This window comes from Petaurus breviceps, unplaced genomic scaffold, assembly GCF_028583685.1.
Source record: "Petaurus breviceps papuanus isolate PSGF00001 unplaced genomic scaffold, PetGlider_PUasm1.0 91041, whole genome shotgun sequence".
Lineage (NCBI taxonomy): Eukaryota > Metazoa > Chordata > Mammalia > Diprotodontia > Petauridae > Petaurus > Petaurus breviceps.
This window is the reverse complement of record NW_027187400.1, coordinates 22,784,469-22,799,902: the sequence shown is the minus strand read 5'-3', so window position 1 is coordinate 22,799,902 and position 15,434 is coordinate 22,784,469. Positions and strand designations below refer to the sequence as shown.

General features: G+C 43.6%; 1 protein-coding gene across 1 annotated transcript in view; it reads right to left on the bottom strand.

The window, feature by feature from the left end:
* Positions 1–14,876: 14,876 nt before the first annotated feature.
* The window catches only part of FBXO2 (F-box protein 2), a 10,855-nt gene continuing 10,297 nt past the window's right edge, over positions 14,877–15,434 (bottom strand). The window contains exon 6 of the mRNA XM_069078331.1: positions 14,877–15,353. Within this exon, the coding sequence (XP_068934432.1) occupies positions 15,219–15,353 (135 nt within the window). The 3' untranslated portion in view covers positions 14,877–15,218. The remainder of the gene's footprint in view (positions 15,354–15,434) is intronic.

Below are 15,434 nucleotides of genomic sequence, written 5' to 3'. Positions count from 1 at the left end.
AGATGTCATCAAGCTGCCATTTAAGCAGGAGATAGCCTGGGTTAGACTTTGGGTTGAACTTCTAAGGCCAAAAGGATAGGAAAAGTAGGGACCAGGGAAGTGACAGGCCAAGACCTTCAAGCTCATCAAACCCCAACTAATAATTGAACATCAGATGAGCCTGACCCAGGAGAGCTTGCACACTGCTGCAAAGTTGGAAAGGCTGAATCTCAAATGTAGATTTATCATAAGGTCAGCGCTCTTTCTAGAGGCAGCCGGTTAGACAGAACACCGGACCTGGAGAAAGATCCAAGCTCCAATTCTACCTCAGACACTTAATATCTGTGTGACCCTGACCGAGTCATTTAGGCTCTGCCTGCCTCAGTTTCCTCATCTGTAAAATGGGGATAATAATTGCACCTCCCTCCCAGAGTGTTTGTAAAGATCACAAACGTTAGAGTGCCATATAAATGCTATCATCATCCTCATTATTACTTTCCACAGTGAAATTTTACTTGGGATGAGAGATATAGCATAATGAGGATAATTTCCAGTCATAGGATCTGCAAAATCCTTAAATAATTTGACAAGTGCTCACCACCCTGCCTAATTCTTTCTGACAGCCTGAGTCTCAGGCCTTACTGCCCCAGTCCCTTGCAGACACCACCAAAAGTCTCCAAAAGCTTGACCACGAGCCAGCAAAAAATCCAAACTGTTGCCCCACATCGCTGTGCCCCAGCTCATTAGAACTTTTTAAAAATGAAATAATAAAATAAAAATCCCCTCAAATCCAAGGGAAAGATTTTCAGCTAAAATCTCTTTCATTCCTGGCATCAATAGGAAATGAACAGTAATCAGGTCTCCATGATTTTCAAGGGGCAAAGATTTGACTCCAGTCTCCAAGGACTCAAGTTCAAAGATACGACTACTCCATAGATCAGAGAGAAGAGAGCTGCTGGCCTGGGAATTATTCATGCGGGGAAAGGGAGGCTAGGACCATTTGCCTTGGGCTTACCCCTGGAAAGAGACCAGGGAAAGGGAGAGGGATGGGAAGTGGATGTCAGGAAAACTAGATCTTTAAGAAGGGTTGGGAGATTCTGTAGTTCAGGGGGCAGGAGGTGAAAATATCCACAGAATTGGTGAGGAGGAGAGCTCAGCCCCAGGTAAACGATCCAGCCATGGGAAGATGGAAGCAGGTCTCTTGAGCCATTTCACCGGCTTCCATTCACTTGGGTGCTAAGAGACACAAAAGCAATGATAAAGAGAAGCTCTCCTTTGAAGAGTTAGAGCTGTGTCCCCGGACACATTCATGACCATTTACAAGATAGAGAAAAAGGTCCTCATAATACATACAGGGCTAGTCAGAGTGAAAAGGTCCACAGGGAATCAGGAGGCCTGGATTCTAGCCTGGTTTTTAACAATGATAATCACAGACTGTCCAATCTGGGAAGGCCCTTAGAACACAGAATGGTGGAGCTGAGTGAACCCTTAGAATACATGATATGAGAGAAAGGAAGGCCCTTAGAACACAGGATGACAGAGCTGGGAGGTCCCTGAGAACACAGGATGTCAGAGCTGGGAGGACCCTTAGAACACAGAATGTCAGGGCTGGGAGGATCTTTAGAACACAGAATGTCACAGCTGGGAGGGCCCTTAGACCACAGGATGTCAGAACTGGGAGATCACTGAGAACACAGGATGTCAGAGCTGGGAGGGCCCTTAGAACAGAGAATGTCAGGGCTGGGAGGATCTTTAGAACACAGAATGTCAGGGCTGGGAGGGCCCTGAGAACACAGAATGTCAGAACTAGGAAGGAGGTTAAAGACCATTTGCTCCAACCTTTTCAATTTGGAGATGAGGAAATGGAAGACTAAAAGTATGAAATAATTTTCTAAAGATCACACAGGTGATTAGAACTAGCCCTTCCCCTGTCTCTCTCAGAAAACCACCACCCACCTCAAACTAGACAATCCTTCCTTCTATCTCTTTTTGGAATGCTGGAGAAGCCCCCCTCTAAGGACCCCTCCTGGGCCAGCATTCTTTCCATAATAATGTCACCCATCTTATCAAAAGGAAAACTGTTACCAAGGGGCTATGGGGACAGGTCTAGGGGGTCTCCAATCTCCTCCTTGACTTCTCCCAACATACAATTTGATAAAATGCACCTGGTCCTCGAAGCCCTCACAAACAGCCTGAGCCCCAAGGCAACGGGCAGTGAGGGTGACAGAAGACCCATTAATCTTCACTGGACTACTCAGTACCCCCCCCCAACACCCTTTCCTCCTGGTTTTAAATGTTGCTTGGAAACCAAATCCAATTTGATGTAGCTCGCCAGATCTGCAGTGCAGAATTCATCGGGTATGGAGCCTGCTTTTCAGAGAATAATTCATTTTTCCAGTGTTGGTGAGGGGAGTAATTGATCGGGGGGGGGGGGGGGGGAGGGGAGAGGAGGGTTTGCATCCCTCCCTTGACAGTCTTACTCTTAATGCAGGAATAAAACTCTGTTAGGTCAAACGCACCACAATAAATACGTGGGCCACATTAGCTTTAATATATTGGATTATTCTACTCGGTGGTGACGAAAAACAAGATTTAATTCCCTAGAAATGCCAGGCGAGAAAATCACTTTCTCGTCTTCCTGCCTCCTTCCCCCCTCCCCCAGTTGTTAAAGTCATCTTTGTCTTTTAGGGAAAGGACAGGCATTTGGAATCTGCCCTCCCAGAGAAGGAAGGAGAAAGTGTTATTTCCAAATAGACCAATTCTGGTTCACTCTGGCCTCCCTCTATTTGGGGTGATTAGGTGACCTCTCATCTTCCACTATTCACACTCTAGACTCTGTGGACAGAGGGAGAAAATGTGAGAGAGAGGAAGGGATGAATGAATGAATAAAAATCATTTATTAAGCATTTCCTATGTGCCAAGTACTGTGCTAAGCCCTGGGATTCAAAGACAAAAAAGAAGCCAGTCCTTGCTCTCAGGCACCTCACATTTTAATGGAGGAGACAGCACATGGGTTTGGCTGGAGTGCACAGGGCATGGAGAAAAGTAATATTAAACAAATATCTGGCAATATGGGCCAGTACCCACGGGGAGGACCTTGGATACCAGACAGGGTATGTGAATTTTATTGGATGGACAATGGGGAGATGCTGGAGTTTTTGATCAGAGGTGATAGGACCTGTGTTCTCATCTTTAGTAATTATAGGATCTTTGACAAGCCACTCAGCTTCTGAACACCTCTCTTTTCTAACCTATAATATGGAAATAATAACACTTGTACTCTTGCCTCATAAGGTAACTGTCAATAAAGTATGTCACAAGCCAGAAAGCATTATAAAAGTGGGTCATTGTTATTATTGTCATTATATAACCAGGTCAATGAGCAAGATTATTCTGGCACTAGGAAAAGGTACCGAAGAGAGGAAAGCCTGAGGATCCTAGGAGAAACTCTTGCCCCCACCTAGACCTAGACATATTTCTTTTTTAAAAAGCCTTGAAGAATGAGTTTTGTCCAAGGCCTGCTTTAGCGTGAATCACCCTTAGCAGCTGCCACCAAGACCTCTGTCTACCTGCTTTGGCGTACCTCTGCCATCAGCCCATTATCTGATCCCAAGAAGGTGTTGGCCCTCCACAGAGTTCTCCATCATCCATCCCCCAGCCTCCAGGTAAGACTAGCACTGCTTTACCCAGGGCAGCTGGGAGTGCGTTTCCTCTAACTGCCTCTTCTCAGATAATTATGAGGCACAGATCTTAGATCTGACTCCCTCCCCTTACCCTGATCTCTTTTTCCAAAGTCCAATCAACCAATTAATCCATCAACAAGCATTTATTTATCGTGCCAGGCATCATTACAATGAATAAAGCAATCCCTAGTCAAAGACCAACATGGTAGTACTTATCCTTTGTACCATATCTAGCTATGGAACATAGTAGGTGCTTAAAACCCACTTATTGGCTGATTGATCCTTATATGTAACCAAAATCTTCAGTCATTTAAATTCTCTGAACCTCAGTTCCGCATCCCCATCCAGTAAGATACCAGGGTCTACCCAGCATAGGTATCTTACCATCTGTCCTGCCCCCATATACATACCATTCTCTCTATATCCCCACCCCTCTCTACTTGATCTTGTTGTAGGAGCAATAATTAAAAATCCATGCTATGCTTGACACTGGAAATCGTGTGACAATGTCTCCATTCACCATTCTTAAGACTGTCCAGAATGAACCTCCTTTACTGACCACAACTCCCCTGTGTGTTTTCTCTTCCTTTAGTAGAATGTAAGCTCTTTGACAATCGTCTTTTTTGTTAAGCAATTGGGGTTAAGTAACTTGCTCAAGGTTACACAGCCAGTTATTTCTGGGTGTAGTGCTAAGTACCTGAGCCTGGATTCAATCCCAGGTCATCCCGACTCTGGGGCCGGTGCTCTTACTTATGTGCTACCTGACTGCCCCAACAATTGTCTTTACACTCTTAACACCTAACATAGGGCCTGGCATATGTTAGATCCTTAATTAATACTTGTTAATTGAACAAAAAATCAAGAATATAAAAGCAATTGATTTATTTAAAAATGTGAAGGAAGTGGCCTCCCTATACAAGATTTCAAAGTGTATTATAAAGCAGTAATCATCAAAACAACCTGGTACTGGATAAGAAATAGAGTGGTGGATCAGTGGGATAGATTACATGCACAATACACAGCAGTAAATGACCATAGTAATCTAGTGTTTGATAAACCCAATAATCCAACATTTTAGGACAAGAAATCACTGTATGACAAAAATTTCTGGGAAAATCAGAGAGCAGGTTGGCAGAAAATAGGTATAAACCAACATCTCACACTGTGTACCAAGATAAGGTCAAAATGGGTACATGATTTAGACACAATAGGTTATAGTAAGAGGAAACTAAGAAAGTATAGAACATTTTAGTTGTCAGATATATGAATGAGGGAAGAATTTATGACCAGAAAGAGATAGAGAGCATTATGGGACATGAAATGGATCATTTTGATTACATCAAATTAAAAAGGTTTTGCATGAACAAAACCAATGCAGCCAAGATTAGACAGAAAGCAGGAAACTGGCAGGAGGGGGGGAATTTTTATAGCAACTTTCTCTGATAAAGGCCACATTTCTTAAAAATAAAGAGAACTGAGTCACTTTAAAAAAAAATAAGTCATTCCTCAATTGATAAATGGTCAAAGACTATGAACAAGCAGTTTTCAGAAGAAGAAATCAAAGCTATCTATGGTAATATAGAAATGCTCTAAATCACTATAAATTAGAGAAATGCAAATTAAAACAACTCTGAGGTACTACCTCACACATATCAGATTGGCTAATATGACAGAAAAAGAAAATACCAAATGTTGAAGGGGGTATGGGAAAATAGGGACACTAATGCACTTCTGGTGGAGTTATCCAACCATTCTGGAGAGCAATTTGGAACTATGGCCAAGGGGCTATAAAACTGTATATACCCTTTGATCCAGCAATACCACTAGTAGGTCTGTAGCCCAATGAGATCAAAGAAAAACAAAAAGGACCTGCACACACAAAAATATGGATAGCAGTTATTTCTTGGTGGCCAAGAACTGGAAATGTAGGAGATGTCCATCAATTTGGGAATGGCTGAACAAGTTGGGGTATATGATTGTGATGGAATACTATTGTGCTATAAGAAATGGTGAGCAGGATGCTTTCAGAAAAACCTGGGAAGACTTTTATGAACTGATGCAAAGTGAAGTGAGTAGAACTAGGAGAAAACAACAATATTGTAATGATCAACTGTGAATGACTTAGCTATTCTCAGCAATACAATGATAAAAGACAATTCCAAAGGACTCATGATGAAAAAAAAAGTCTATCCACCTCCAGTGGAAAAAAAAACATGATGGAGTCTGAATGCAAATTGAAGCACAATTTTTTAAACTTTCTTTATTATTCTTAGGATTGTTGGGGTTTGCTTTTTTTTGGTCTGAATTTTCTTTTGCAATGTGGCTAATATGGAAATATGTTTCACACGACTACCCGTTTATGATCTACCTCAAATTGCTTGCCTTATCGAGGAGGGGGGAGAGGGGAGAGGGAGGAAAAGGATATGGAACTCAAAATTAGAAAAAAAACAAATGTTAAAAATTTTACTTACATATCATCAAGAAAGACTAAAATTAAAATTAAATGTTAAAAAGAAAGAAAGAAAATGAAGGGGTTGAACTCGGTGATCTTAAGAGCTTCTCAGAGGTCCAATTCCTATGACTATTCCTGGACTTAGAGTACATGATGGATAGAGGGAAGACCACCAAGACTGAAAAGCCTGAGTTCGAGCTGCATGACCCTACGTAAATCTCCATGCCTTTCAGTGTTCTCAGATAACTCTCTAAGACGATAAAATGCAGCTGGATTGCTGATAAATTGAATGTGAAGACTGAATTCCCTATCCAGGGAGACCTTGGAGGAGTTGATAGCCACAGGAAGCATTTTAAAAGCTGAAGAGACTTGGAACTCATTTAAGAGAAGCAGCTGCTTGTAGTGGAAAGCATGGTGGACTTTAAATTCACCAAATCTGGGGCCAAATCTTGACCCTACCACTTTTTAGCATGGAGTCTCAGGTCATGCTACTTCACCACTGTGGACCTCAGTTTCCCCATCTGTAAAAATGAGGGTTTGGAGAACTCCCTTCCATCTCTAACATTGTCTTTCATGTTTATTATTCTCCCTGGGAGACATCACTACAGGGGTATGTTTGTAGAAGTATAACTACTAAGTCTTTCCCAAGACTTGCTTTTTTTTTTTTTTTGAGGTAATCAGGATGAAGTGACTTACCCAGTGTCACATAGCTAGTGTCTGAAGCTGAATTTGAACTCAGGTCCCACTGCTCTATCTGGCTGTGCCACCTAGCTGCCTCCAAGACCCACTTTTAAATTCAATCTAAAGTACAACACTTTCTCCATTTTCTTAAGTCCTGACAATCAACAAAACAATACATCAAATCCTGATTTGTCGGATGCCAATTTCTGAGGTGTAAATGTTTACACTGAAAATTTAACATTCCTCTCTCCCAAGCTAGTCTGCCCTGGCTCCAGTCACTTCCTCCTTTTCAAAAGGGTTCAGATTTGGAAGCTTTTGCCTTTTCCTTCTCATGTCTCCTGCCTCTTAACAGAAGGGTGGTGGACTGACTATAGGTGTAAAATGAGGCACGAATGGCCAGACAAGGTCCAAATGTTGGTTTGTTCTGCTTGATTGTATGTATTAAAATAGAGTAAAATTGCAGAATTACAGGGGGAGGAGAGAGTCATTGAGAAATGATAGTGATTTTTTTAAAGAACATCAACAAAACAATTTTTTTAATGAATGGTTAACCAGGAAAAAAAAACCATGCAAACATTTCAAGAGATGTTGGGAGGATACCATCCCAGGTGAAGGGAAGTGACCCCCAAAGATTTATCCAACCCCTTCATCAATATCAGTCCAGTCAGATTGCAGCTAACAATGGTGCAGAAAGGGGTTCACTAGACTGTGAAATCCTTGAGAGGAGGGACAATTTTTTTTTAAGGGGGGGGCTTTCTTTTTTTTCATAGAGCTTAGCATAGTGCCTGGGGGAATAGTAGGGGTTTCATAAATGTTTAGTGAGGTAACTTTTTATAGGGCCCTAGAGAATTGGGCAGAAGAGAGATTATCAAACACACACACACACACACACAAACACACCAGGGAACCTATCCCCAGGGTTTGCTGTAGACAACTCCCTTGCTACAATAACCCTCCTGACAATTAACTGTCTTTTGTTCAAAGAGAATGAACAAGATCACATCTTAATTGTATTCATTATTCTCCCTGTACAGCAGAGTCAACACAAGATTAGGCTTAATTTACAGGAGAAGAAAAAAATACTAAATCATCTTTCAATGGTTGATACAAATTGGATAGTCTTTGCTCGGCAATATTCGCTTCAGCCAGAAGGGGGCGGGCAGGAATGACAATATCCTCTCTAAGGCTGAGAAAACAGCATAGGATTGAAAGAGGTAAGCAAGTTCCTAGAAACCAAATAGAGGTATGTGTGTATGCATGTATGCGTGCATGTGTGCATGCATATGTGAGTGCATATATGTATATGTGTATGTGCATGCATGTATGTATTGTGTGTATACAATCCTCTTTTTTACAGGGAAGGAGACTGAGGCACAGAGAGGGAAAGTGACTTGCCCAAAGTCAGCCAGCTAACAAATTACAGGGCCAGAATCTGAACCCAGGCTTTGCCACTTTGGTTTGTGCCTCCCCCCTCCATCTCTAGTCTATTAACCTTGGTACTGGCCTGTCTCCCATACCAAGAATGTATTCCTTCCTCATCTCTTCCTCTTAGAAGCCCTTTCTCTTTCAAGGCTCAGCTCAAGCATCATCTTCTACATAAAACTACATTCTACATTCACCCCTATTACCAGTGCCCCCTTCCAAAAATTATATTTATGTATTAATTTAGTATATATGTATTAATTCAGTGTATATGCAATTTAGTGTATATGTGGATAGATGATAGATAGATAGATAGATAGATAGATAGATAGATAGATAGATGATAGATAGATAGATAGATAGATAGATAGATAGATAGATAGATAGATAGATGATAGATAGATAGAGATAGATAGATAGATAGATAGATAGATAGATAGTTAGATAGATAAACACATAGATGCATAGAGTGATAGATACATAGATGATAGATAGATACATAGATGGATAGACATGGATGGATGGATAGATACATAGAAAGATACATAGATAGATATTCACTGTCTCCCTGATAGAATGTAAACACCCTGAAGGCAAGGACTGTTTCTTTTTTGTATCTCTAGTACCTGGCACATAGCAAATGCACAAGAAATATTTTTGATTAATTGATTAAGTAAGCAATCTAGGGCAAGGTCCTTATTTTTACAGAGGATGAAACTAAAGCCCAGAGAAGGAGAGAGTATGACTCCTCTTCAAGGTAATAATAGTAACAACAATTAGCATTTATATAAGGCTTTAAGGTTTGTAGAGTGCTTTGTAAACATTATTTCATTTTATCCCCAAAAACTGCAGAGGAAGGTGCTATTCATTTTTAGATGAGGAAACTGAGGCAGATGGTAGTTAAGTAACTTACCCAGGATCATACAGCTAGTAAGTGTTTGAGGCCAGATTTGAAGTCAAGTCTTCCTGACCCCAGGTCCATCCCCCATAGAACTTACAGCTGGCAAGGACCTTAAAGGCCATGTAGTCTAACTCCATCCCCTTATTTTTTGTTGTTTCTGAGTCTTTTTGTTGTTGCTGTTGTCCAACTCTTTATGACCCCATTTGGGGTTTTCTTGAACACTAGAGACACTGGAGTGGTTTGTCATTTCCTTCTCCAAATCATTTTACAGATGAGGAAACTGAGGCAAATGGGGTGAAGTGACTTGCCCAGGGTCACACAGCTAGTGTCTGAGGCCAGATTTGAATTCAGGAAGAGGAGTATTCCTAACTGCAGACCCAGTCATCTGTCTTTTGTACCACCTAGCTACCCAACTCTCTCATTTTTGTAGATAAGGAAACTGACAGAAGGTAAGTGACTCCTCTCCATGAAGCTTGAAAAGGTCACAGGATCTATACCTAGCAAGACCCCTTAGAGGTCATGTAGCTTTGTCCAAAGTCATACAGACACTGAATGAGACAGAGGATGAATGTCCTAGATCCAAGGGTCCTGTCATCATGCCATGCCTCCCCATTTGGTCTTTCAAGGTAGAGGGTTTGGGTGTCCCAGCCTGAGAGTGCAGCAGGAGCTCAAACTTCCAGAGATTATTGACTAGGTCTGGGCCACTGGGAGGGGAGAATCCAAGTGGCCTGACTCCCAGACTCTCAGCTGGCTGTTTCTCAGGAATCACTGGATCCAAGGTCTAGGAACAGAAGGCTTTTGCCTGATTCAGCCTTCCTCAGGTTCCTCATAACCATCTCAGCTTGGAATTGTTAAAGTTCTCCCATCCTCTGCCCACCAAAAATGTATCTTTTATATTTGTTCCATATGGCTCTGAGGGGCTCAAACCTCCGTTCCACTTCCACCACATAGATACCATCAGACTCTTTTTCCTCCCCTTTATGGTTTCTTTCCCTCCTGTCCCCATGTGAATGTCAGGAGGAGTGACTTTTATTTGTACACCCAGCCCTTAGCACAGAGCCTGGAACATAGTAAGTAGTATCCATTTTCCATGTGCTCGTTGATGCATTTTTCTTTATTTTCCCACTCTCCTTGTAGATGGTAAGCTCCTTGAGGGCAAGAATTGTCTCATTTTGGCTTGGTAGGCTCAACACCCAGCAGAGCGCCCAGCACACAGCAGGGACTCTGTCTAAATGCTTTCTGAATTGAATTGAACAGAGACATTCTTTCACAGTGTCTCTCTCTGTATCCTTCCCCAGCCCCTAGGATGCTCAAGGGTTGAATTTGCTTGTGGTTTGATTGTGGTTTGTAGCTCATGCTCCCCCCTCACAGAGTCCTCCAACCTGAGCTTCTATCCCTGTACTACTTGACAATCATGTTCTCAAACTCCTCCCTTCCCCCCCCCCCCCCAAAAAAAAAAAGCATCAGAGGAGATGCTTGCTCCAGTCCAGGAAATTTTCAGTCCAAGACAATGGGAACAGCCACCCAAAGACAGCCTCTTCCAGTCTTCACTAGGTCCCTTATTCATATCCAGGGGCAGGAGGATCCTGGGAAAGGGGATTTTGCCCTTGGGATGGAGAAAACCAGGGGATTCTCCGGCAAAGTTCTATAGTTTACTCCCACAGTCTTAATGTGCAGGGAGACAACAGTGCACGAATGGAAGTACTTGGGTAAGGGAGGGGAAATAATCTGAGTCCTGGCTGCTTTTCCAGCACACAGGCATTATCCACTCCCACAGAGGAACCGAGAAAAACTTGATCCTCGAGCCTCAGTTTTCTTATCTTTAAAATGGGAGGATTAGACTACATGAATTCTAAGGTTCCTTCCAGCTTAAACAGTCTATGAACCTTTGAAATCACAGAATTTTCCTTCATTTAACCTCTCTGGACCTCAGTTTTGCTCTTATTTAAAATAAAGGGGTTGGACTGGATGGGCTTTAAACATGAGTTCCAAGATCTTGGAGGACCCAAGAAAGACTCACCTACCGTACATGGACCTAATCTCTGGAACTCCCTTGTCAACACTGACACCTTGTGGCCACTCTGAGAACTCCTCATGATGCTTCAATACAGGTCAACCTTATTTTGAGCAAACCCAATAATAATAGCTGATCCATAGCTATTAAGTTCACATAAAATATTTCTTTTGAGCCCCACAATAACCCTGTGAGGTATGTGGCACAGGCATTAGCCTTATCCTACAGATAAGGAGACTGTCACATAGCTTGTGCCTTATCCAAGGTCCCAGCACCTGGTAAAACCAAGAATCAAGCTTGGGTCCTCTAACTGCAAACACAATGATCTCACTGTGCCTAGGTATCTCTTCATGAGGATCAATCACATTTCTATAGCATTTTAAGGCACATGAAGCCTTCACAACAACCCTTAGAGGTATATGATCTGAGTATCATTTACTTCTGGGGAAGATTAAACTTCAGTACTTTTGCAGAAATTACCAAATCAGGAATTAGAACTTTTTTTTAAATGTGTAATCAAATAATATGGTTCCCCCAGGACATGGAGAATCAGTTTACAAAATAAATGTTGGCTATAACTTTTCAGAAATCCATCTCCTCCCTCCTCCCTGGACTTGGGGTCCAAGGACCAATCTAGATTTTCATTCCAATCCTGCCACTTACTATGGGTAAGTTACTTCACCTCCTGAAGTCCCTTTTTCCATAAATTGAAAATAATAATACTTGTACTCTGTCTGTTGTGATAAAAGCACTTTGTAAACCTTAGACTGCTATGGTTTCTAGCCATCATAATACCTTTCCAAACACTTTGTTATTTTTCAGTCATGTCTGACTCTTTGTGACCCATTTTGGTGTTTCCTTGGCAAAGATACTGAGGTGGTTTGCCATTTCCTTCTCCAGCTCATTTTACAGATGAGCAAGCTGAGGCAAGCAAGGTTAAGTGACTTTCCCAGGGTCACACAATTAGTGTCTGAGACCAGATTTGAACTCAGGAAGCTGAGTCTTCCTGAGCCCAGGCCCAGCACCCTGTTCACTATGGTGCCACCTAAGGCTGAGCTCAAGTTCTGGTGTCTCAGGATCAATGTCAAGAGACCCAAATCTAATAGAAACTAACTGGACAAGGGAGCCCAGTGAAGGCAAGGGTAGAGCAGGTACAGACCTATGCTGAGTGATGGTGTTCAAATGTCAGTGATCATAGCTTCCATATATAAAGCTCTTTAAGGCTTACAAAGCAACCCTCCTCCCTGCCCTGAGCTCATTTTTGCCTGGCACCAGCCCTATGGGATTGGCAGTTTTGTCACCCCATTTCAGAAATGAGGAAATTGTGACTCAGAGATGCTTCAGACCTAAATTTTAGGTGACTTGTCACAAAAACAAGTCAGAAGTGGGATTTGAATGCAGGCTTTCCTGTTTCCGGGTCCAAACCTCCATCAACAGAACCACAGGTATCTCAGCATTGGTGAGCTGGGTTGAGGATGCAAACCACTTAGGTTCCTAGTGAAACCAATACCAACTGGTGAAATTGAAGTGTAGCCAGATGTTTTTATCACAGAATGCTCCTGTTTCCATCTCCCTGAGTGGATAACATGACTACCAATGTTAACCCCTTGGTATGGGGTCATCCCTGGTGAACCCCAGCACTAGGTCACAAACCCCAGAAGGAACCAAAGAGAACCCAAGAGAAGGAACCTGGAGAACCAAAACATGTTGCTATGAAAAGAGCCTAGGACTAGATGGTAGAAGTCCTTGCATCTCCTACTAGATGTGTGCCTGTGGGAAAGTCACTTCACTTCCTGAAGCTCAGTTTCCTTTTCTGTAAAATGGGAATAATAATGCTTGTCCCTACCTGCCTGCCTCACAGAGTTACTATTGTCAAGATCAGATAGGAAGATGGGACATGCACCACACAAACACAAGCTCCAATCCAACCACCTGTGGAGTCCTGTGCTCAGTTCTGGGCACTTGTAGGAAGGATGTTGGAAAGCCAGTAAGCATCCTCAGGAGGGCAACCAGAGAGGTGAGGAGCCATCATGTGGTCCATTCTCTGTGAGAACCATTGAAGAAATTGGGGATGTTTCCCATGGGAAAGACTCATGAGGGACATGACATGTCTTCAAGTGTTTGAAGCCTAATCATGTGCAAAAGTGATTAGATTTGGTCTTAAAGGGCAAAATTAGGGGCTATGGGTGAATGCTGCAGAGACGAACAGGTTTGAGAGCAGGGAGACCCTTCTAGCGCTGTCCAAGAGTGAATGTATTGCCTGGCGAGGGAGTGGCTTGCACCTCACTGGGTGCCTTCCAATGCAGGCTACATGAGCATCTGGTGGGTGTGTCGTACTGGGAATTCTTTTAGGACAAGAATCTAGTACAAATTTGGACTTGCAGTAGATCATCACTGTGGTGCTTTCTCGCTCTAAAATTCTAGGAGCTATTCTGCTCTCATAATCGCCCTCTCCAAATTACAGCTTTGGAATTTTGTCACCAGGGGAGAGAACTCTGTTCACCAACACCCAATAGTAAGCACTTAATATACGCTTTTTCATTCATCCATTCATTCCAACTCCAATGTCAGTCCTTCTTGTCTGTTGGATACATTGTCTGCAGAGATCAAAGGAAAGTTTACAGGGTCCTTGGAGCCCCTTGAATCCAAGCCCATCATTTGACAGAGGACAAAAGTGAGGGCAAGAGGAATGAGGTCACTCAGACTCCAATCCAGTCAGCGCCCTTTTCACTGTACCACGAGCAATCCCTTCCCTTTCTCAACCTTTCGCTAAAACGAGGGGGTTGGACAATATGACTTCTATGGTCCTTTCCTGCTCAAAATCCAGTGATCCTCTGGACCTTGTCACCCTCAAGGGGACACTCCTGAACACTGGCTCCCACTGAAAGGCATCTGGGCACTTCAGTAAGAGACTTGGCACTGGCAGGTGGTGCCAGTGGCCTGCCCCAGCCACCAAAGGCCCCAGAGAGAGCCAGGACCCAGTGGCAGCAGACACAGTGATTTTATTAGTTGTCTTCCAGAGGCACCAACTCAGCACATTTCAGGTCCCCTCAGCCTCAACCAAGGTGGGTGGCAGAAAAGCCAGATAGCTTATGGACCAGGAATCTGCCCCCAACTCCCCAGAAGAAGGAAACTAGCTAGCACTGGCTATTAAAGGGTTGAGACCATCCTTTGGGGGAGAAGAGGTTTGGCCAATGGCGCCAGGGATGTCAGTGACCATATTTCTAGCCAGAGAATAGTGTCACCTCCCCACTGACCACCATGGTCGAAGGTACAACCGCAGAGTGAATGGGAGCTTAGAATATGTCGATAGTGCCAGGGGGGAGGTGGGCTGGTGCTTCAGCCTTGCTTTATGCAAAGATATAGGAGCTAGACCAAGTGACTCCCCCCACCCCCACCCCCCACCCAGGGCATTCCAAGAGAGTTGAAGGAATGGGTTGGGCCAGACAAAGACTTCCCTTGGTTTCTTTGGTTCCTGCCACCGGAATGCTCAAGTATCAGCCCGGCTCCAGGCTCCCAGATCACTGATTCTCTTTCTCCTTATCTCCTCCAGCCTTCACAATCCCAACCCTTGTTCTCCAGCCAGACCAGGCAGTGGTTACTGAGCCTGGCCCCTGCTCCCAGGCCCTCACGTGAGGCCCAAGGCACAATAGAGACTGGACTGATCCCAGTTCTAAGAACTGTAAGGTTGAGGCCCAATGCCGCCCCCCCCCCCCATACACACTTTTTTTTCAGGCATTCTGGTCTAATTCATTCTGGGAAACTTTGATCAGAAGAAAAGATGGTTGGGCAGACATGCAAATAATATGCAGGTATATGCTAATGAGCACTCTTCCTCCACCCTTTACAAGTTCCCATGAGAGCAGGGTATAAGGAGAAGGAGGGGGACACCCAAGGAAGAAAGACAGAAATCTGAGAGTGCATAGTGTAGAGACACAAAGTCTAGCCTCCAGCCCCACCCCACCCCAGGTTTCCCCAAGAGTCAAGGGCCCTGGGAAACTCTAGAACTGAGCCCTTATCCAGCCTCCAGAGCAACACCCCAGCTGAGACAGCTCCTAGCCCACAGGGAGGAGGGCCTGGATCAGGTTAGAGTTCCACTGTCACGCTGCTGTTGGTCACCCGAACACCGAACCAACCCTTCCAGTAGACTTGGTCCTGGCCTCCATGCTCAAAGCGGACAAATCGAACTCCTGGCCCATAGTTGGTGAAGGTGTGAGAGATCTGGGGAGATGGAAAGCAGCATCACACACACACACACACACACACACACACACACACACACACACACACACACACACACAC